General features: G+C 35.2%; 1 protein-coding gene across 1 annotated transcript in view; it reads right to left on the bottom strand.

Annotated features, from left to right (window-relative positions):
- RIN2 (Ras and Rab interactor 2) overlaps nt 1-23,948 on the bottom strand; it is a 221,019-nt gene that overhangs the window by 47,009 nt on the left and 150,062 nt on the right. Inside the window, exon 6 of the mRNA XM_051975855.1 lies at nt 10,947-11,047. Coding sequence (XP_051831815.1) covers nt 10,947-11,047 — 101 coding nt within the window. The remainder of the gene's footprint in view (nt 1-10,946; nt 11,048-23,948) is intronic.

A 23,948-nucleotide genomic window follows, 5' to 3' on the forward strand; every position in this document is an offset into this window, starting at 1 on the left:
GGAGGGATTGTGGAAAAATAGACACACAATGTTGTTAGTAGAGCTGGGAAATGGAACAACCATTCTGGAAAGCAATTTCGAAATACAAAAATACAGAACAAAAATGTTCATACCCTTTGAATCAGAAACTTCATTGCCATGCTTATAATCTAAAGGAGTTATCCATAAGGGGAAAAGTCCCCATATACTCTAAAATATTTGTAGCATTACTTTTTGTGATAGCTAATAATTGGAAACAAGATGCCCATTGATTGAGGAATGGCTAAACAAACTTTGGTATGTGCCTATGATGGAATCTTACTGTGACCTTAGTTTTTTACCTAAAAAATGCTGTGTGAGATGGATGTGAACTCCAATGTCCCAATGAGCCCATCCAATTCCCATTGTCAACCTTATCTTCTACAAACAGGACCCACATTCCTAGGACTATTATCTTTTCCAAATGATCAAAGGCTTGTCCAACCCACCAAACCAGTAAAGACCCTGCAGATAAGGGATTCTTCCTTCATCTTCTAGAGCAAATTCTAGCTAGACAAGTAACCTTTGTGATGAAAGCACCTTCATTATCCTTCATTTGCACATCCCTGTTATTGTATTTTCATCCTCCAGCTGCTAATATAGATACAATGGATATGTGAGTTCCTCCTATACCAGAACTCTCCTTAATTCCTTCCTAATTGCCTAGACCTTGCTCTGGCTTCCCCTTTCCCTCCCTGCCCCTGACCTTTAAGGAGTCTTTTCACTCACAATCCCACTAGATCACCTTAATTAGCCCATGGCTCCTTTGACAAAATAAAGGAAACTCTGTGGCTATGAGAATATCTTTGTGAATTTTTCACATTCTGAACAGCTTAGTGCTTCATCAAGATGACTGTAGAAGCATGGAAAGATTTACATTATTTGATGCAGAGTGAAATAAGCAGAACCAAGAAAGCAATATACACAGTAGCTACAATAATGTAAATAGAAATAACGATGACACAAAAAATATCAAAAGTAAATGTAACAAAATTATAAAGATGAAAAGAAATGAGAAGATACTCCCATTCCAACCTTTTTGGGGTGGATTAGAGGTCCAAAGGCATTATTTATTGCACTTATTTTTATACTTTAAAAAATGTATCCATCAGGGATGCTGGCTTTTTTCCTCCTCTCTAAAAAAATATGACATAAGATAGTTCTCTGGGAAGAACAGAAAGGGAAAGAATACTTGGGATAACTATTGGTGATATGGAAAACATAAACTATTACTAAAAGTTTATTAAAAAAAATAAAAAAACCTCTCAACTGTTACATTTCTCTTGCCCAGGGATTTGGGGAAAAGTTACTTTTTTTTTTAAGTCACTTTTTTCAAGTCCATATTTATATTTTCAAAGCCCTATAAGGATAAAGTAAAATATCACCTGTTGTTTTTCAGTCAACACAGTGGGAGTTAATAAGGACAGACAATGACTTGTAATCAGCCTGGAGCTATTCTTCCTCAATTAACTAGAATGTAAAGCTTGCAAGAAGAATCAGAGAAGCTAGGTTTCTCCATTATCAGAAAAATTTCATCAGTTTCTTAAAGACCTGTGTCACAACTTCATGTGGATTCTTCAGTAAGGCCCATAAACAATAGAACCCAGATTTGGTGTTTAAATTTAATGAGACAAAGAATTATTGATTCCATGTTTATCAGCAAACATCTAGAAAAATGATCAGAACAAAGAATCTCAAAGGCAATAGGGTCTAGGATACAGATAATGCTTAATAGTTTTCTATTCTATTAATCTCTCTTTTGAGTTTCAAAATTTCTAATTTGGCATTTAATTGGGGTTTTAAAATATGTAATATTTTTCTCGCTTTTTTAGATGCATGCCCAATTCATTGATCTCCTCTTTATTTTATTCATGTAGCTATTTAGAGATATAAAATTTTCCCTAAGAACTGCTTTGGCTGCATTCCATAGGTTTTGGTATGTTGTCTCATTATTGTCATTCTCTTGAATGAAATTATGACTTGTTTCTGCAATTTGTTGTTTGACCTACTCATTCTTTAGAATTAGATTATGTAATTTTCAATTGGTTTTTTAGACTATTTTCCCCTGGCTCTTTACTGACTATAATTTTTTATTGCATTGTAGTCCAAAATAGAAGCATTTACTATTTCTGCCTTTCTGCATTTGATTGTGAAGTTTTTATGTAGGACTAGAAAATATCTGCTTTGATTCTTTATACCAGTAAAATCAGTACCAGTCAATAAGGAGGAGCTGAGAATAATTACATTGAATCAGCACTGAATTCAACAAACATGTATATCACATATGCCCTGGGCACTGTTCTTGGAGCTCAAGATATGAAAACAAGAAAAGAAACATTTCCTACCCTCAAGAACTTTACATTCTATTGAGGGAAAAACTACATTGCAAAGTAAATTAAATATAAAACATATACAAAGTAATTTCTAGAATTTTGAGTGTAGGTGCAGGGCAGTTGATGTGATGACCAAATCTGATGTGATCTAATAACCCAGAGAGTCACCTCCCACAAAAAGCTCTGCTCTGGATTCACATGAACCTGGTTTCTCTAAATCTGGGAAAATTTCTAAATCAAAGCTTAGGAATGACTTCTTTTGTGCGTGTGTGTGTGTGAGTGTTTTAACAGATAGTATTTTATTTAATTCATATGTTTCCAAATTTTTTTACTACCCCCTCTGCAGTACTCTACATCCTTTGTTTTTTCCAAATCTAATACCCAGCTAATTAAACTGTGAGTCTCATAACTATAAATAAATGTTTGAATTTTATACCTATTTTATATACCTATTTAAACTGGGAGTACATAAAAATTCTTTGGGTGAAAACAGGTCCTGAGTAGAAAAAGTTTAAGAAACCTTGTTGTAATGCCAAGTGGATATACTAATTACTGAATAAATAATCCTTTCATTTAAAAGATGCCCAGGAAATGACTTTTGTTTAGCCTTGAGTAATGATGTCTGTTCTCTTCTAGAAAAGGGACATACTATGAAAAAATGTGAATAACTGTTTTACAGCAAGTTAATTTCCTCCACCACAGAAAATGTACAAGACATGAAAGACTCATATGCTCACATTAAAATACTCACAACAAAAATATAACTCATTCAATGGTACCTACCCCAGTCCTTTTCAGTCAAGGACTTCAATTCATATACTGAAAAAAATCAAGTGCAACTTTTCACAGTGAAGACACAGGAGACAGCATGTGATGTAAGTCAAACTACCTCCTTAACCACCACCTTCCCCAAGACTCCTTTGAAGACAGCCTACAACCCTCAATCCAAGAGTTCTGGGAATGCAATTCCCTCCTCTTCCCATTTCACCAACACTGTTTCCAAGATTTTCTCTGAAGGAAGCAAATGCTGTGGAGAAGGTGTTTGCCATCCTTGCCACCAAGAGGAAGGTAAGTCCCTGAGAGACAGGAATAATTATGTCTTCAGATTACTGGTCCTGCTCCCAGGCCAGACCTATCTATTATCCACACACAGAGGAATGATTCTTCTAGGAAAAAGTGAGCCATTCACACTAACTGCTAAGCAGGAGAGACAAGTCAGTCAAGCTGAGGGAATTGGTACTCTGAGGGAGAGATAAGAAACAGCACAAGCTGAATGAGTTAAACCACTTTGCCACCATTTTGATGATCACCTTTCCTAGACCATGTTGGAAAAAGCCTAGGTCAATGAGTCAGAGTCCTAGAAAGAGCAATTTGTGTACACGGCCTCTCCCCTAACTCTGACCATTCATCTTGTTTTCAACTAGTCTCCCAAAGCCTTCATCCAGGGATATAACCTGGCAAGTGATTTTGCAGGTATTCCATAGTTCCTGACTTAGTAGCCACAGCTACAGAAGACTCAGAAAAGAAGTCTTTGGCACTGTTAAATGGTTTAACAATAAAAATGGATATAATTTTATATGACCATCTGGTTTGTCACTGTGCCCTAAAGAGCTTTCCACCTGATTTTTCTTTTTCTTCCTGATAATACAAATATATAATAAAATACAAAGTACCCAAATAGATTTTTAATAGGCAAGAAAAGAATACAGTTTCTGGATATCAAGCCATCATTTACAAATTAACACCGCAAAACATATGAATTAATAACTCTTAATTGGTTTACTTAAGAATTATAATAAGAAATAAACAAAATTATCTATTTGATACAGAACAAATAAGAAAAAGCCCCCAGTGTCCTAAGATTCTATCATTATATTAGTTCTTCACAACATTTTAAATGAACATAAATCTGTAAAAACAATGTGGCTATTTCTGAACATTCAGTGTTACTTACAAACATGTTTGATTCCCTGCCAAACTATTTTGATTGACAATGTGATCACACAACATACACACATATTTTGGGGAACACTTAAGAAAGTGCTAAAAGCATGCAGCTAAAATCATCTACATATTTTGTTTCATCTCTAAGAATATGAGCAACTTGAGAGTAAGGATTATCTTGTTTTTGTGTCAAGGACACAAGGACAATGACTTGAAGGCATCAAAATTCCCAAGTTGACCTGTGCTTAAGAAGTCTATTTATATAAAGAAGAGAAGTGAAGAAATGTATGATTAGAAAAGAATCAAAGAGTCAACATAAATGGAAATCCTATATATGGATCAAAAATAAAGAAAGCAAATAATCAGACATGCCAAACTGTAGTGAATTTTGTCCACTGTCCAAAGAATAAATAAGTGATAATTGCTATAATTTATATAGTATTTTAAGTTTTAAATGTGCTTTACTTATAATAATGATGTTAGGAACATTTATACAATACAATATGCTAAGTGCTTTATAATTATTTCATTTACTCCTCACAACAACCCTAGGAGGTAGGTGCTATTAACAGATGTAGAAACTGAGACAAACAGAGTTTAAAGATTTGTCCAGGATCACCTAGCTAGTATCTGAGGTTGATTTTGAATTTAAGTGGTCCTGATTGCAGGTCTGGAACTCCATATTTACCAATAAATAATTATATAATCCAGTTTTAGGAAAAAAAATCATTTTGGTATCTCTGAAGATTCTCTTTAATGCCAATGAATTTTCTTTTTTATTGCTTAGGCAACTGGGATTAAGTGACTTGCTCAAAGTCATACAGCTAGAAGTGTTAAGTGTGTGAGGCCAGATTTGAACTCAGGTCCTCCTGACTTCAGGGCTGGTACTCTATCCAATATACTATCTAGCTGCTCCCTCTATGAGTTTTCTTTAAAGATTAAACTAATTAATGTAGCCACAAAAATTTGTCATTGTTGTTGATCATAATTCCAGAAATCTTAGTAAAAGATGGCAATGCAATAAACAAGTCCAGAGTATATAGAAACTCAATATTTGCATCAGGCACATTCAAAATTTTGATAATAATGTAGTTCTACATGTTATCAAACCACTCCCTATTTGCTCAGTTTTTTCATCTAACCTATCCATGACTTTGTTCTATAACAAGTCACATTTCTTTAGTGATTTATGATTTGTAGAATATGCTTTATCACATTTGATGTTTACAACTTAAAAGATACTTGCTAATATTAGACTTTATTTACATAAAAAAATAGAAGCTTAAAAGATTCAGTGACTTGCCTAGTACAGGATAAGATGAAATTGAGCATGAAATGGAATATGAATTCTGATCTTCCTCATTCAAAGTTCAGACTTTATCTGCTATATATAGTGTGCTTATGCATCTTCAATCACTTACTATCTATTTACTTCTTCACCTCATAAATATGCTGTCTCTCCTCTGAAAAAATATTGCTTTGACTCCTTCATACATTTAAACTACATTCAATATTTGCCTCCACTACTTCACCATCGTGTAGTCTGGCTTTCATCTCTAACAGCCTTCTAAATAAAACTATCTCCAAAGTCACTAATCATTTCCTTATCATCAAATCCATTTTTTCCTCTCATTTTCCTCGACTTCCTTGAGTATTTGACACAGTGGCTAGCCCTTCCTTTATAATATCCTCTCATGCCTTGGCAGGAGGCTCCTCCTCCTTTTCTCATGATTCTTTTATATTCCTGTGACTTTTCTCTTTCATTGTCTCCTCTTGTCCCTGAAATATGATTGTTCTCCATAATTTTGAACTAAGCCCTCTTCATTGTCCTTTCTATATTTGAAAAAGACTTTCTACTTCCATGGCTTCAATTATCATCTCTATGCAAATGAGGTGGTTTCTTTTATTTTTTTATTTTTTAGAGGCAATTAGGGTTAAATGATTTGCCCAGAATCACCCAGCTAATAAGTGTCTGAGGCCACATTTGAACTCTTGAGGCTGACTGCTCTATCCACTGTACCACCAAGAATTGCCCCTTGCAAATGCATTTTAATTCTACCTCTCTCCCTTATTCATTCTCCCTATTGTTCTACTCTTATTTCTAACAGCCTCTTCACTTTGATAACTTAACATGGTTAAAATGGAATTCTACATCTTTTTTCTCTAAATCTGCCAATCCCACTAATTTATTTACTTTTGTTAATAACACATAATTTTGCCTATAACTTTCATGCCTATAACTTTGGAATAATTATTTATTTTCACTCTTTCAACCCTCACTTCCCATCAGTAGTTAAATCCTGTTGTTTTTACAAAATCTTCCTCAAATAATTTACTTATCTATTGCTGCTGCAACTATATTCTTTCTGATTCTCTTCTCACCTAGACTAGTAGTATAACATCTTCCCTTGCATCTTCCTGATTCTAATCCATTCCCTTTCTAATTCATTTTCAACACAATCTCTTGAATAATCTTTTCAACATATTACTACAACAATGTAATTTGAATTGTAGCCTATTCTTCATGAACCAATTTGGAGTTTTTGGGCAAAAATACTGGAGTGGTTTGCAATTTCCTCCTCCAGGTTGTTTTACAGATGAGAAAACTGAGCAAAACAGGGTTAAATGACTTGCCGAGGGTCATACTGCTACTATGTATCTGAGGATGGATTAGATAAAAAAATAAATTTTCAATGGCTCTATATTACCTACTGAATAAATTATCAATTCCCAGGTCTGGCACAATCCTTTCTAATCTGATTTCAATTTACCTGTTTAGATTTATTTTAGTTATCGCTCTTCCCATCTTTGTTTCTGTATTCATTGTATCATTTATTCTGTACTGTTGAAATCTCTGCCTTCCTTCAAGTTCCCTATTTGGATATCTTTCCTTCTTTCAAGTCCCAACTTCAATATTAATTATTCTATAAGAGATCTTCTCAGGCTTTGCACCACACAATAGTGCTTTGCCTCTTACACTCTTTTGAATGAATGATTTATGTATTTATCTTTTCCCCATGGAATGCATGATCTATGTTATATTTAGCAGTTTATGTTATAGCTATCCTGATCCAATGCTTCTGCATGTTATAAGCATCATTTAATAGGATCATAGGTCTAACACTAGAAGGGACTTTAGAGAACATAGAGAGTATAATTTGCTAATTTTACAGATTTGGGAACCAAGGCCTAGGGCTATTAAATGACTTGCTCAGGATAACCTAGCTAGTGCCTGAGGTAGGAGTTAAACCTAAATTTTCCTCACTTCAAATGAGAGGTGGAGCCAAGATGGTGGAGTAAAAGTAGGAAATCAAATGACTTTATCCACTACAACAGTCAGTCAGCCAGTCAAATAGTATTTTTTAAGTGCTTCCTATGTGCTTTCAGTGCACTTTGCTAAGCACTGAAGATACACAGACAGGCTCTCAAGGAGTTCACAGTTTAATGAAGGAGATTACGTGTAAATGTTTTGCACTCATGTGCAAATAAGATATACATATAAGATAAACTGGGGATATTCCCAGAGGGATATCACTAAGATTAAGGACTTAAAGGAACCCAGAGAAGTCAAGGGGTATATCAGAGGACAGAGAGAATTCCAGGTATGGGAGACAGCCAGGGAAAATGCACTGAGATGGCTGATGGAAGTCTTGTGCTAGCATTGGATAATATAACAGTTGGAGGGCAGTAAGGCATAATCATAATGGAAAAATAGAAAGGGGCCAGAGTCAGGTTATGAAAGATTTTAAAGAGTTAAACAAAGGATTTTATTTTTGATCTTGAGGACAAAAAGGAGCAACCGCAGTTAACTGAAAGGGGGGTGGGATCATATAATCTGTTCTGCACTTTTGGAACATCAACCTGACAGGTTGGTGGAAAATGGATTGGAATGGGAGGAGATTTGATCTAGGTTGCTTGTAGTGTCAGGGAGAGAAGGGGACATATCTGACAGAAATCAATAGATAGGATTTGACAACTGATTGGATATGAGGGTCTGGAATGGATTAACAGAGAGTGAAGAATATAGGATGACATTTAGATTGCAACTCTGAAAAGCTGGAAGATGGTGGTACTCTAAACAGTAATAGAGAATTTAGGAGGAAGAGTGTAATGTTCTCTTTAAAATGTAATGTTCTCTGTTGATGTTTCCTTGTGGTCTCTGGAAGCAGCCTTCGTTTCAGTTCAGTGTAATCACCACAAGAATAGCCAGGGATTAAAGTCCAAATCCTTTATTGTCTCCTTCAAAGTCTTGACCCCTTTCCTGGGGCCCGGTTAGCTTTCTTAGAGGCCTATCTCTCTCCTTGGTTCTGAGAGCTTGAGCTCCTACCTCTTTCTCTGCGCTCTGAATATCTCGGAATACAAAGGTTTGTGCTTCAGCCTCCAGTCACCACAAAGGTGAAAGATGGAACGAATCTGTCTTAACCTCCAAGAGTTTCTACTGCGCTTATCTTTTTTGGCCCCAAGAGCTTCTAGCTTATATGCCCCACACTGAGTATACACCAATCATTATATCACTAGGAAAGCATTATTTGTTATAGGATTGAATCAATGCTAAACTAGATTTAACCATTGTTTCCTCAATTCCACTTAGTACCTTGTTTGAAGTTCTGGCCCTTTATCATGTCCTTATAGGATTAAAATCATACTAAATTACCATGCTAAATAAGATAACTATTGTCTCTATCAATTCCACTGACTTAGTACCTTGTAAGAATCCTTTGTTTTAAGGTCAGAGATCTGGCCCATAACAGAGGGAAAAGGTTTTTTGGGGAAGAAGGGAAAGATGTTCATCCAGTTTGGAACTTTTCAACTTAGATATCCAATTATGTATGTCTAATAGGTAGTTGAAAATCAGAAGAAAGGTTAAGCTAGACAAGTATGAGTTGTATGCTTAGAAATAATGATTGAAAACATAGGAGCTGATGAAAATTACTAAGAGAAGTAATACAGAGGGAGAAGAAGGCCCAGAACAAAGTCTTGGGATCTACCCTCAAATTTAGTGAACGTGACATAGATGATGATCCAGCCAAGGAAAAACAGGAGAGGTCACAAATTAGGGAGAGAACCAGGAGAGCAGGGTCATAAAAACCTTCAAAGATTGAAGAGGAGTAAGAAGTTAGAGAAGAAGGCCATTAGATCTGGCAATTAAGAGATCATTAGTGACTTTGCAGAGCATAGTTTTGGTTGAAGAATGTTGAGGTCAGAAGTCAAACTCTGAAAGATTTAAGAAAGGAGTGAAAGGAAAGGCAGTAAAGGCACCTATTGTAAACAGACTTCTCAAGGAATCTAGCCACAAAGGGAGAAAGAGAGAGCAAAATCACATGACAGACATGTTGCTAATGAGGATGAATGAATGAAGTAAAGGTTTTGTGAAGATGAGAAAGATGAGGCTGTAGGTAATGTAATCTATGCTGAACTGAATTGAATTCATGGAATTTAATAGCAATAACACCTTGCTTTGTCAGTGTTTTAAGATTTTCAAAGTGTTTTGAATTACATTATCTTATTTGAACTTACAATCAAATAGAGAAACAAGATAAAGACAGATAAGAATATACAATCTTATGTGATGATAAGAGCATTAAAGAGGTATAAAACAAAGTATTGTGTGAGGCCCCAGGGGAAACTATTACTATTACTTCTGAGACTTTCCTTTGGGTTGTATTGATTAAAAACTATCCAATTGCCCAACCAACCATCTGGATACACAAAAATTCCAGAGGTTAAGGAAGTAACAGTTCTACTAGAGAAATAAGATTGGTAAAGAAAACTATAACAACCTTGTTGCAGAAGAGCTCCCTGGGGCTGTGGTATCTCCTCCTCATACTATCTCAGCAAACAAGTCTAGCAGGTTTGAAACCTGCTAGAACACTTGGGGTTTCCCTTCACCGTGCTTCTCCTGCATTTCATTTCTCCCCACCAGTCAGGAACATTCATTTTTATAAACCTGGCACTCAGGATGAGATAACTGAACAAAGTGTCAATAGCCCCTTCAGAATAATCATTTGCTGATGCAAGGATACTGTCCAAGGAATTGTGGTTATTAATATCTTTAATTCTAGTGTTTTGTCATCATAATATCTCAGTTTCCTTTTTTGTATATTGAGATTTTACATTAAAAATCCACAGAAACAAGACTTCTATAAATTTCTATCACTGCTGCTGCTTTCTAAATCATTTCTAGCAATACCAGTCCATGTCCTATCCTATTATCAGTGAGTTAACAATTTGGCTTTGGCAGATTATTTCAAGGGACCATGAAATGATCTTTTTTAATTTATTATGAACTGAAAATAAAAGACTCCCCTTTGTGCTTTCCTCTGTGTAATAACAACCAGATTTATTTCTAATTAGCTTACATCAGGATCTATCTTAATTTCTTCCCCCCAAATGAATATTAGCTGAATACTGTAAATGTAATTCAATATTTCTTAGTACCAATGCCAGCAGAGAGCAAAGTTCAAGTGCATGTAGGACATTCAAAGCAATTAAAACAAACATTTAACTTCCATTCATAAGCCACTCCTACTCCAAGGACTAATAAAGCTGTATGGCTCCCATGGAACACAAACCTCAACTCTCCTAACTAAAGCAGTTTATCTTGCCTTTTTTATTTTTTCCCCTTCATGAATAAAGAGATTTGGGAGTCACCTGGGTATTTCAATGGGTTCCAATCCATCTTCTAGGCTGACATCTGTCTGTACCATCTCTTGTTTCAATTCTCCGATCTCCGAAGCGATCGTGTCAATGAGCTATTCAAAGACAAAAATAGTATGACGTCAGAAAGTGGAAGGGGCGTGGACCTAAGGCTGGGCCACGTTTAGTCACTTCAATAGGAACTAGAAAGAGATTACAATTTTTTTTTTCCTTTCCCATGGGCTATAAGAATTTCCTCTAAAAACGGAGGGACAGAGCAAGCTTTAACAGAGAAAGGGAAGTTCTTTGGCTTTATGCTAAGCTGCATGGTGAATTCTTTAAAAATTAGTTTTGTTTTTCAGTAAGAAAATATAAACAATTTTTAAATTGCAGTAAATATATTTCAAATCATACTTTGTCAAAGGAAAGACAAATTTTAATTTTCTTTATTATGACTGCTTAAATTGTCTTATTTCAGAAAGGAAATATCTAAAAATTAAGTGTAGTAACAAAACAAAACTTCCTTTGTTTAATGATTAAACTCTATAATTTTTGGCCTTTTCCTGGACACTGAAATATATCTGTCATGGAATTGGGGAGAAGATGCTCACATTGAGAATATAGTAGAAGATGCATGGGATAAAATAGAACATCTACAAATCTCATGGAAAAGTTATATGGGGAATTACTCCAGTGAAAGTGGCTTCATCATAGAATCTCATAGTTGGATTCTCTATGACTTTTTGTTTGAGACACAATGTATACAGAATGTGGGACCTGGAATCATAAAAACCTGTGTTCAAATCCTGTCTTAGTTTCCTCATCTGTATGAAAATGAGGGCAATAATAGAAGCCATCATAAGGATTTTTATGAACATCAAATGAGACAACATAAATAAAGCACTTTGTAAACCCTAAAAGTGATATCTAAGAGCTAGCTCATTACAATTCTGTTCGCATTACAGATTAGGCATCCATGCTTCGGGGAAGATCTCTCCCTCCATTCTTTGTATCTCAGAATCTTGGAGAGCTGCAAGGCTCAGCCCGAGTGACAACCTCCTCATAACAATCAATAATCAATTATATGTTAACTTCCTTTTACTTGGGTAAGCACCCTGGGATATTAAAAAGCCTGGATTTAAAATTAGGAAGATATAGCTTCACATCTTGCCTCTGGCTGTACCCAGGGCAAAACTTTTGATTTCTCAATGCTTGAGGGGAAGTCTTTATATCTGTAAATTATAGAAAAGATGTGGACTTGCATTAGTAAAGGGAAGTCTACCAAGAGATAGTTACATCAAGGAGTTAGCTTCATAAATTAAATAATAGTCCCAGCCCCAACCCTATGTAAAACTGTTCATGTAACTGTTCAAAGCAGTGGAAATATAAAGACAAAAATTAAATAATATAATTTCCCAAGGAACTTACATGCTATTCAAATAAACCAATATGTATACACATACATATATACACGTACATATAAATACATACATATACACATATGAGATAGATATATTGACTAGATTTCTGATTTATTAGTTTCTCTATTAGTATACCTCTTCTCAAATTTATAATCTAAAATTTGCTTGGGTCACTGAGAATTAAGTGCCCTGCCCAGAGGCTTCATGTAGCTGATAGGTATCAAAGGAAGGAATTCAAACTAAGTATTGCGTGATTTAGCAGCCAGGTGTTCTACTCCAGGCCCAATTTCAAGGTAATTGAGTAGGGAGGCGACACTAGCAGGGGAAAGGGACAATTTAAGAGCCAGAGTTTATGCTGAGCTTTGAAGGAAAGCAGGGATTCCAAAAAGAAGACAAAGTGAATACATTTCAGACACAAGAGGAATCTTCTCAGATTCTTCTCCATTCTCTACCTCACTTTCTTCTCAAATGACTTTTTATTATACATGTTATTTCAAAATTAGTATTCTTTCAGCAAACAAATAAATAAAATAAAAATTGGTCTTCCTTTGCATCCAAGGACCATCTCTAATCATCCTGATCCAATTCACTTGAATGTCATGGCACCATCTCCCTGATGTGATGGTCCTCTTCAAGAACAAGGGACAAATAACATTCTTTCATTAGAATCTTTTATCTTTTGATCTCTAGTATCTAAAATACTATGCTCATAACACCATTTTTGAAATTAAGGTGGCAGAGTGAGATTTGACTCAAGTTCTTCTTTCTACTTCCAACTCCAATATTTGCACCAATATACCATTCAATGCCTTCACTATAATCTCCCACGTTTTAAATTTTCTTTTCAGGGTGACAATAATAAAGAGGGCAAGAGAAGAAAAGAAGACAAAAAATTAAAGGGAAAGAAAAAAGATGAGATAGGAGAAAGGACATATCAACAGAAAAGTCGCAAGGATGTATTGTAAACATTCACCAAAATAAACAGGTTTGAAGAGGGCAGAGGTGAGCACAATGTTGTTCTTGTTCTACATTTAATATATACTTTTAAAGCCCTCAATTCATATTTATATGCTTTTTTAAAAAGCTGTAGTAAAGATTCAGGATCTCATATGCAATTCTTTACAGAAAAATTTACTGTCATAATCCAAAAAACTAGTAGGGCAAACATTTTCTTTAAATGAGATTCTATCATCATTAACAACGGCAGATGTACATTTTGTATATCAACAACATAGTTTTACATTTAATAACAGATCTATATTTATGTATATCCTTAATATGCCCTGGATATCCCTTAACCTCTTTTTGTTTTTACCTCCCTATCTATCCCTATGATTGAGTTCAAAGCCCATCAGACCACTGATTAGCCCTGTGACTGAGCAAGTCACTTAGCCCTATTTGCCTCTATTTCCTTATCTGTAAAATGAACTGGAGAAGGAATAGCAAACCACTCTAGTAGTTTTGCCAAGAAAAATCCAAAGAGAGTCATAGTCAGACAGCACTGAAACGATTCAACCATAAAAAATTTGTGGGGATAATTTTATCTCCCAGGTTGTTGTGAGGATTAAATGAGATATTTGTAAAATGCTTAGCATAATGCCTGGCATATTGTAGGGGCTAATATATAAATACTAGCTATTATTATGAACATGTAGGAGACTCAGTGCCTAGAATGCCAAGCTTGGAGTCAGGAAGATTCCTCTTTGAGTTCAAATCTGGCCTTTCTAGCAAGTATTACCTGGGCAAATCCCTTAACCCTGCGTGCCTCAGTTTTCTCATCTGTAAAATGAGCTGGAAAAAGAAATGGAAGACCATTTCATTATCTTTGCAAAAAACAACAACAAAAAACCCAAATGGGGTCATGAAGAGTTGGCAATAATTATTATTACTTATATCACCTGTATAAATTTCTACAGTTCACAAGAGAACAAAATCTTATTTTCCCCCCCACAGTTTAAATGACAATCTAGTCATATATATGTTTTGGTTTCCACACTTTTATAGAGAAATCACATATAAAAATCTTCATAAATAACAGAAATGAGTAAAGTTGTTAACTGGTATTTTAAACTTCCCTACCAGCCAAGTTTGGACTAGCCTTGAGACCCTCCCTAACCTTTGGAAGACCAGATCCTAGTTTGCATTTCAGAGAGAAGATTGATACAATTCCAGACTTCCAGATTAGATCTTTTGCTGCTTGTACCCTGCTCTGTTTTTTGTTTGGGCACCCTTCCCTACAACACTTGTATTCTTGCTGAGTCCTTTCAGTAGGGTTGTGTCTGGGTATTTGTGATCCCATTTGGGGTTTTTTAGTAAAGATATTGGAGCGATTTGCCAGGATAAAAGAAAGATAGAGATAGGATTAGGAAAAAAAGGATAAAAGAGGTGAATGCTGATGTTGCCCAAAGGTATAGTCTCCTCTATCTCTTCTCCACTCTTAGGAATGGTGGCACCTGCCTGCAAACCAAATCATATTGTCTTGAGGCAAATCAATGAAATCCTGAGATAAACTTGCTAGTTTCCTTTGACACAAAGCGAAGTATCAAGATAGTGTAGAAAAAAAAATTTAGTCAATTTAACTTTTTTCCCCATGTTTCACTTATCTCTACTGTGGTTTCAATAGCCTGGTGATATCATCTCTTTTAGACTCCTCTCTAGCAAAGTGTTATTGCTTGTTAAGGTTAAGGTATTGTTAAGGTTTTGCTACAGTGAAGACAACTCTTAAAGAATTAGGAATTCTGATCAGTTCCCAGGTAACTCTCAATAAACCTCACCCAGGAAAAGTGGATCATCAAAAATCTCATTACTAGATCAACAGACTCAGTTTCTGATACTCTACAGTGACCCAGGGGTCCTCAAACTTTTAAAATAGGGGGCCAGTTCCCTGTCCCTCAGACTATTGGAGGGCGAGACTATAATAAAAACAAAAACTTTGTTTTGTGGGCCTTTAAATAAAGAAACTTCAAAGCCCTGGGTGAGAGGGATAATCGTCCTCAGCTGCTGCACCTGGCCCCGCAGGCCATAGTTTGAGGACCCCTGCACTTAGCCAACTCTCCCTAGTTGCCTCTCCCCTTGACTGGAAGGCTAGGGATTAGAGCAATAAAACTCCTCCCAAAACCTACCTTTAGGGCTTGGAATTTACCGAAATTTCTGGCCAACAACTTTCTCCAGCAGCTGCCAGCTGCTGGGTTATAATCCGAGCAGAACGTCATTCTCACACCCATACCTATCCTCATCCTTTTTGCCCTTTTCACTTTCCTTTTATTTTGTCTTTTCCCATCACACCATGAGCTCCTTGAGGACAGGAACTGCTTATTTCTTACTTATATCCCCAGTACAAATGCTTTTGTAAAAACGTATTGAATGGATCATTGTAAAGACCAATCTCAAGAAGATTAATGATGGTACATGCAACCTAGCAGACAGATAAAAGACTAGGTACAGAATAAGTCATCACTTTTTTAATTTGACATGGTTACTGTGGAAAAGTTTTGTGTGTTCCTCCCTCAATTAGTGTGTGTGGTAGGAGGAGGGTCAGGAATAAGGGGGGAAAGGGGGAGAAGAAAGATTTTTGCTGATTGAAAAAAATATATATTTTTTAAAAGGTTTTTAGTCATTAAAGAAATCACAATGACTTTTAATTAATATTCCTTACCATTACCTCTCGCATCTCCCCTAGTACTTGATAAAACACTTAGTGAATAATAAATGTTTCTTTATTAATCAAATATCTCTCCTCTCAACATAGTTGCTATTAACTTACTCTCATGATAAACTCCCACCTTTCTCAAGAAAGAAGGCTTTGGTTCTGAGACCTTCTTATTCCTTTAGGTCTCTACTTCCTGACAAATTGTCAAGTCAAAACACCAAGCATTATTAATTTTACTATATTATTATTTTTTTATATTAATATTAGTATGGGTTAGTCACTGTGCTAAGTACTGGAAAGACAAAGAAAGCAAAAACAATAAATCAACTTCTCAAACAAAAAATATCACTCCAAACTCCAAACAAAACAATGATCCCTGTTCTCAAAGAGCTCATAATCTAATGGGGCGGGGAACCATAGAGACAACATAATAAACTGGAGGTATCTTAGAAAGATGCCACTGATGAGGTTGGAGTTACAAACAAATGATGAGCTTTGATAGCAGATGATGGGGTTCAGCCATGTGATGAATTCACAAAGACATTCTTTGCCAAAAGAGACTAAGGACAGATGAAGAGGAAAAATGGACATCAAGAGTGGCAAATATGAAATAGATCTGAGAGAACATATAGTTAGCAAGAAAAGGTGGTTTTGTTTTTGTTTTTGTTTTTTTTTTTTTGTAACAACAATGAAAAGACAAGTTTCCCAGTAGAATTCACAATTAACCAGAACAAGGGGAAGATGTCATAAGGTTGGAAGCTGTTGACCAGTAGGCTAAATACATAGAAGAATTTAGGATCCTAAAAGAATTACAATTTTGACAGAAACCAATCATATTAAAATAGTTATCAACATTTTTTTAAAAATTCATTAACTAGAGGGTAAAAAACTCTGAATACACTAATTCTTGCACAAAGGAATCATTAATGTTTGTTTAATAAATTAATAACAATTTTTATATTCAGAAATATATATTTTTTTATTTGATGGCATGTTTATATCAAATCCAAGAATGGTAAAAGAGCTCAAATCAAGTGAAACTGTATGTTTACAAGTACTTAAGGGTGAATGGGACTGATTGAATGAAGTTTTCGGGACTGAGCCTAAGTCACATGATCCCTATATCCAGTTGAGCTTTGAGAGCAGGAGCTACATTTTATATAAAACTTAGACCTTCCCAGGTTGTAACACCTTGTCGTATATACAGTAGCCCTTAATATTTGAATTAAATTAACTTGAATTCAATTCAATTGAATCCCAGATAGTAGCTGTCAAGAATGGTTATGTAGCCTGTAGGCCTAGCTCTTTGAATGACCAAAATCTCTTCATTTCTAAGATCTAATACTCCTTTCTCCCATGGTCTTTACCCAGTGCTTCTCAAACTTTTGTTTTCAGTATCTTTATCCTATTAAAAATTATTGAGGATCTTTCCAAAGCATTTTTGTTTATCTGGATTATATTTATAGACATTTACCATATTGGAAATAAAAACTATTTTTGAATTTGTAGATCCTCTAAAAGGATTTCAGAGAGCCCCAGGATTCTCTAGACCATACTTGGAGAACCACTGGTCTTACCTCTTCTTCCAGCTTGGAGACCTGATGCAATATTTGTTGTTTGACTGTCATTACTTTCTCCTCCACTGAGAAACTGAGCTCCTCCACAAGAGGAGCTCCTCCAAAAACTCCTCCAAACTTCTCCCTCCTTTAAAGTATCTGCCAATGGCTTTCTTTCTCTAACATTTAGCCTAGCGGTTCCACTTTTAGGCAGTTTGTCTATGGTTCATTTCCATTTAAATTAAGTACTTAATCAGTTGGAATCCATAACTTAAAAGTTCCCACGATCCTTTTAACATAACTAACAGAGAGATAGTAAAGTCCTCACAAGGAATCTTCAGTTCATCACTAATCATCCAGTTTGGGCTAGATCTGTGCTGAGCCCTGAGGGTACAAAAGCAAACATGAAATAGTCCAGACTTTCAAGGGGCTCACATTCTCAAAGGGATACTATCCAACTACAATATAAGGCATCTACACATGAAACTAATTTGTATGTACTTTGTGTATATTTTGCATTTATTTGTATAAATATTATTACCTCTCCTCCTAAAAGACAGACCGTTTCATTTTTGTTTCTGTCTCTGGTACCCAGAATAGCTCTTGGCAATAAGGTACTTTAAAAATACTTATTGAATTGAATTGAATTGGCTCAAAGAGAGAGCAGCGAAAAATTGGACAATAATCTGAAAGAAATGCCACCTAGGATGAGCCTCAAAATATTTTAAAAGGGGGAGAGATTTGAAGAAGGGAGAGTTCTAGACACAGGGAAGCTCACTTATGTGAATTCTCTATATATTTGAAATTTATGGAGGGATATGGAGTATGGAGGGGAAGAAATAAACTTGCCTACTATGAGCCAAGGATGATGCTAAGCAGTTTATAAGTACTATATTCACAGTCACGCAAAGGGGGTGCTATTATTATCCCTATTTTACAAGCTGGATAAACTAAGAGATTGTCTAGTAAGTGTCCGAAAGCTGGATTTGAACTCAGGTTTTCCTGATTTTAGACCTCAAACTCTGTTCACTGTGCCACCATGCTACATTAATTATGAAGGGAAAAAGTAAAAAGTCACTTTTAAAATCCCATAAGCTTTTCTTGGTTTCTTGAGATATGTGTGAAAAGCAACATATAACGAGCAAAGTTGTCCAAAGCATATTTTATACTGACAAACAAATGATAGCAATCTAAAATGTTTCCCCTCCAAGGCTACTTGCGTATTAGCTGCATCTCCAAATCTTGAACATGAAACTCTGAGGGTGTTGTTTCAGTAAGCAATCAGCTATTAGTCAGAGGAAATGAGAGCCCTTGAAGTCACACCCTTTCTTGTCAGAACCTCAGGATTGATCATTGAATCATATACCATACCTTTGCTCAATATGGTTTCATGTATTTTCCAAGTAGTCTTGGAACTTCTCAAAGGCACAGATATATTTCTGCATTCCCTAGAGCACAATACACCTTGGTGAACACAGAGTGCAAAATCATTTTCAGTAAATATTTTGATTGTTGATTGTTTGAATTTGTGTCCTAAATCTAAACTGGCCACAAACTACTGGGTCCAGAAATAGCCATCTTCTGTTTTCCATTGCCTAGCAAAGTTCTTGGCACATTGAAAGCCCTTAATAAAGGCCTGTTGGGTGACTGAATATATTACAAAAGGACTTCAGTAGCCCTCCTCTACACATATACTCACGCAAAATTCCATTCCTCCAGAAAAACTTCCCTCAACTACTGATGTGTACTAACATTAATTCTAAGAGGCTTTCTTTCCTTGATGGAAACTAGGGCACACAATTAAGGCAGGAAAAAAAAAAAGAAAGAAACCAAAATTCTGTTTTAGGGAACAGAGAGAGAATACTTGTGCTTAACATAAAACTTGTTGATTAAGCAAGTTCTATATGCTTGTAATATTCCTGCTGTTATCACTTGGTTTGGAAAAGAAAAGAAGTAGAGCTAACAGAATGTAGTCTTTAAACCAGGAGTGTGAGAAAAGTCAAATGGTGCTCAGGCTTCTAAAAGTGATCTAGGGGGCCTTTGATTTTCTTTCTCTCCTACAAAGCTTTCCTATCTATCAATTGCCTTACATCCCAAAGAGATTTTAAAAGAGGGAAAGGGACTCACATGTACAAAAATATTTGTGGCAGCCCTTTTTGTAGTGGCAAGGAACTAGAAACTAAAGGGATGCCCATCAATTGGAGAACGGCTAAATAAATTATAGTATATGAATGTTATGGAATATTATTGTTCTATAAGAAATGACCAGCAGGATAATTTGAGAGAGGCCTGAAGAGACTTACATGAACTGATGCTAAGTGAAATGAGCAGAACCAGGAGATTGTTATACCTGGGAACAAGATTATATGATGATCAATTCTGATGGACGTGGCTCTCTTCAACAATGAGATGATTCAAACCAGTTCCAATTGTTCAGTGATGAAGAGAGCCATCTACACCCAGAGAGAGAATGGTGGGAACTAACTGTGGAACACAACATAGCCTTTTCATGCTTTCTGTTGTTGTTTGCTTGCATTTTGTTTTCCTTCTCAGACTTTTTTTTTCCTTCTAGATCCAATTTTTCTTGTGCAGCAAGATAACTATATAAATATGTATACATGTATTGGATTTAACATTTATTTTAACATATTTAACATGTATTGGACTACCTGCCATTTAGGGGAGGGGATGGGGAAAGAAGGAAAAAATTTGGAACAGAAAGTTTTGCAAGGGTCAATGTTGAAAAATTACCCATGTATATGTTTTGTAAATAAAAAGCTTTAACAAAAATTAACACACACACACACACACACACACACACACATATATATATGTTACCTTAGAAGAAACCACTTTTAAGAAAGCCCAGAAAATGATTAAATGGATTGGTAAGAAAATTTATTTTCTTAAACTCTGGAGAGTGCCATTCATTTAAGACTTATTAAGGAGATAATATGGTATCCTGCCAACCTTGAAAAGAAAATTTCAACTTGGAATTGATTAGAGATGGGGGTACCTCTCCTTTACTTTGCTAAGTGATGAAGTACATAGAACACTGGACCTTGAGGCAGGAAGTGTTTCATCATTTCCTACTCTGTGTGACTCCTTTGGGATTTTCTTGATAAAGATACTAGAGTGGTTTGCCATTTCCTTTTCTAGCTCCTTTTACAGATGAGGAAACTGAGGCAAATAGGATTGAATGACTTGCCCAGAGTCACATAGCTAGTGTCAGGCTGGATTTGAACTTGGTTCTTCCTGTAGGTGGGCACACTAACTACATTACCACTTTTCTGTCCTGACTCAGGAAGACTGATGTTCCTATTCAACTTTAAACATTTACTAATTGTATGGCCAAATGGTCATATCGCTTAACCTCTCTCAGCCCGTTTCTCCATATGTAAAATGGGGATAATTAGCACCAATTTCCCTACAGTGATTTATAAATTATCTGGCACATATTAGGGACTTAATAAATTCTTATTTTCTTTCCTTCCTTCTTTCTCTCCATTTCTCCTTTTTTTTTCTTTAAATATTTTAGTTTTCCAATTATGTGTAAAAGCAATTTTTAATATTCATTAAAAAAAATTTTAGGCTCTAAATTATTTCCCTTTTCTCCACTCCTTCCCCATAATTAAGAAGGCAAGCAATTTGATATAGGTTATACATGTGCAATCATGCAGAACATATTTCCATACTGATTGTGCTATGAAAGAAAAGATAAAGAAACATTTAAAAAGTATATCTGTATTCAGACTCCATCGGTTCTTTCTCAGGAAACAGATAGCATTTTTCATCATCAATCCTTTGGAATTGTCTTGGATCAATGTATTGCTGAAACTAGCTAAGTGATTAACAGCTAATAATAATTATACAATTTTGCTATTACTGTATACACTGTTCTCCTAGTTCTGCTCCCTTCACTCTGCATCAGTTTATGTAAATTTTTCCAGGTTTTTCTGCAAAAGCATCCTGTTTGTTACTTCTTACAGCACAGTAGTATTGTCAAAATTATATACCACTTATATGAATATTATGGAATATTATTGTTCTGTAAGAAATGACCAGCAGGATGAATACAGAGAGGCTTGGAGAGACTTATGTGAACTGATGCTAAGTGAAATGAGTAGAACCAGGAGATCATTATACATGTCAACAATAATACTATTTGAGGATCAATTCTGATGGAAGTGGCTATCTTCAACAATGAGAGGATCCAAATCAGTTCCAGTTGATCAGTAATGAACAGAACCAGGCACACCCAGTGAAGGAAAACTGGGAAATGAGTGTGGACCATAACATAGCATTTACACTCTTTCTGTTATTGTCCACTTGCACTTTTGTTTTTCTTCCCAAGTTATTTTTACCTTCTTTCTAAATCTGATTTTTCTTATATAGCAAGACAACTGTATAAATGTATGTGTGTGTGTGTGTGTGTGTGTAGTATTTAACATATACTTTAACACATTTAACATGTTTTAGACTACCTGCCATCTAGGGAAGGGGGCAGGGGAAAGGAGGGAAAAAGTTGGAACAGCAGTTTTTGCAAGGGTCAGTGTTGAAAAATTACCCATGCATATGTTTTGTCAATAAAAAGCTATAATAAAAAATAATAATAAAATAAAATGAATTACATACCACTACTTGTTTAGCCATTCCCCAACTGATGGGCATCCCCCCAAATTTTAGTTTTTTGTCACCACAAAAATATTCTGTACACAAATATGTTCTTTTCCTCCTTCTCCTCTTTGTAGCAGCCCTTTTTGTAGTAGTAAGAAACTGAAAACTGAGTGGACACCCATCAGTTGGAGAATGGTTGAATAAGTTATGCTATATGAATGTTGTGTAATATTATTGTTCCGTAAAAAACAATCAGCAGAATGATTTTAGAAAGGCTTGGAGAGACATATATGAACTGAGTTGTAAAGTGAGTAAAACTGAACATTGTACATAACAACAGCAAGATTATAATATGATGATCAATTCTGATGGATATGGTTCTTTTCAACAACTATGGGGATTCTTGTGCATCATAATAATTGTCGAAATACGTATAGAAGAATTGCACATATTTTACATATATTGAATTACTTGCCATCTAGGGAAGAGGGTGGAGAGAAGGAAGGGGAAAAATTTTTGGAAAACAAGGTTTTGTAAAGGTGAATGTTGAAAATTATTTATGCATATGTTTGGAAATAAAAAAGCTTTAAAGAAAGAAAGAAAAAAATTTTCATCTCAGAACAATATAAGGCTGAAGGCTAAGGAGGAAACTGTAGGATCTTCCATTGTCAAAGGACACAAGCACAGTTTTGCTGACCAGACGTATCCTGAGCTGTACTGCTAAGAAAAAAGAACTACCACACACTTGGTGAATGCAGTAGCAGATGGGGCTGCAGGGAACTTGTTGGATATGGACCCTTGCAAGAGAGAAGAGCTCCTGATTTCACTTCCAGGGAAGAGAGGATACCTGCAGTCTGAAACCACCAGAGAGACCACAGGGAATAAGATCATAGATGGGGAAAAAAACAAACTAACAAATAAAAAAAACAAGAAAATTATGAAAAAAAAAGTCAACCAACTTGAAATAGAGAATCAAAAACTTAAAGAAAAAAAGTATACGTATTGCTAAAGGGTAGGTAAAGCCAATATAATAACAACATGATAATTACATAACTAACCTAATTCAATTAACAGGAATTATTGTTGTTATTGAGTTAGAAAAAAATAACAAAGTTCATCCAGAAAAACAAAAGTTCAGGAACTTCAAAGAAAAAAGGGAAGAAAGATGTAAAGAAAGCAAATTTAGTAGTACCAGACCTTAAACTACATTATAAGATGAGAGCATTGGAGTATAAAATGAGTAATTTTGATCATTTTAAATTGAATTTTTCTTGCAAAAATAAAACTAACCTAATTCAATTAACAGGAATTGTTGTTGTTATTGAGTTAGAAAAAAATAACAAAGTTCATCCAGAAAAACAAAAGTTCAGGAACTTCAAAGAAAAAAGGGAAGAAAGATGTAAAGAAAGCAAATTTAGTAGTACCAGACCTTAAACTACATTATAAGATGAGAGCATTGGAGTATAAAATGAGTAATTTTGATCATTTTAAATTGAATTTTTCTTGCAAAAATAAAACTAACCTAATTCAATTAACAGGAATTGTTGTTGTTATTGAGTTAGAAAAAAATAACAAAGTTCATCCAGAAAAACAAAAGTTCAGGAACTTCAAAGAAAAAAGGGAAGAAAGATGTAAAGAAAGCAAATTTAGTAGTACCAGACCTTAAACTACATTATAAGATGAGAGCATTGGAGTATAAAATGAGTAATTTTGATCATTTTAAATTGAATTTTTCTTGCAAAAATAAAACTTCTGGAGCCAAGAAGAGGAATGC

The sequence above is a fragment of the Antechinus flavipes genome, chromosome 2 (genome assembly GCF_016432865.1).
Source record: "Antechinus flavipes isolate AdamAnt ecotype Samford, QLD, Australia chromosome 2, AdamAnt_v2, whole genome shotgun sequence".
In the NCBI taxonomy this organism is placed as follows: Eukaryota; Metazoa; Chordata; class Mammalia; order Dasyuromorphia; family Dasyuridae; genus Antechinus; species Antechinus flavipes.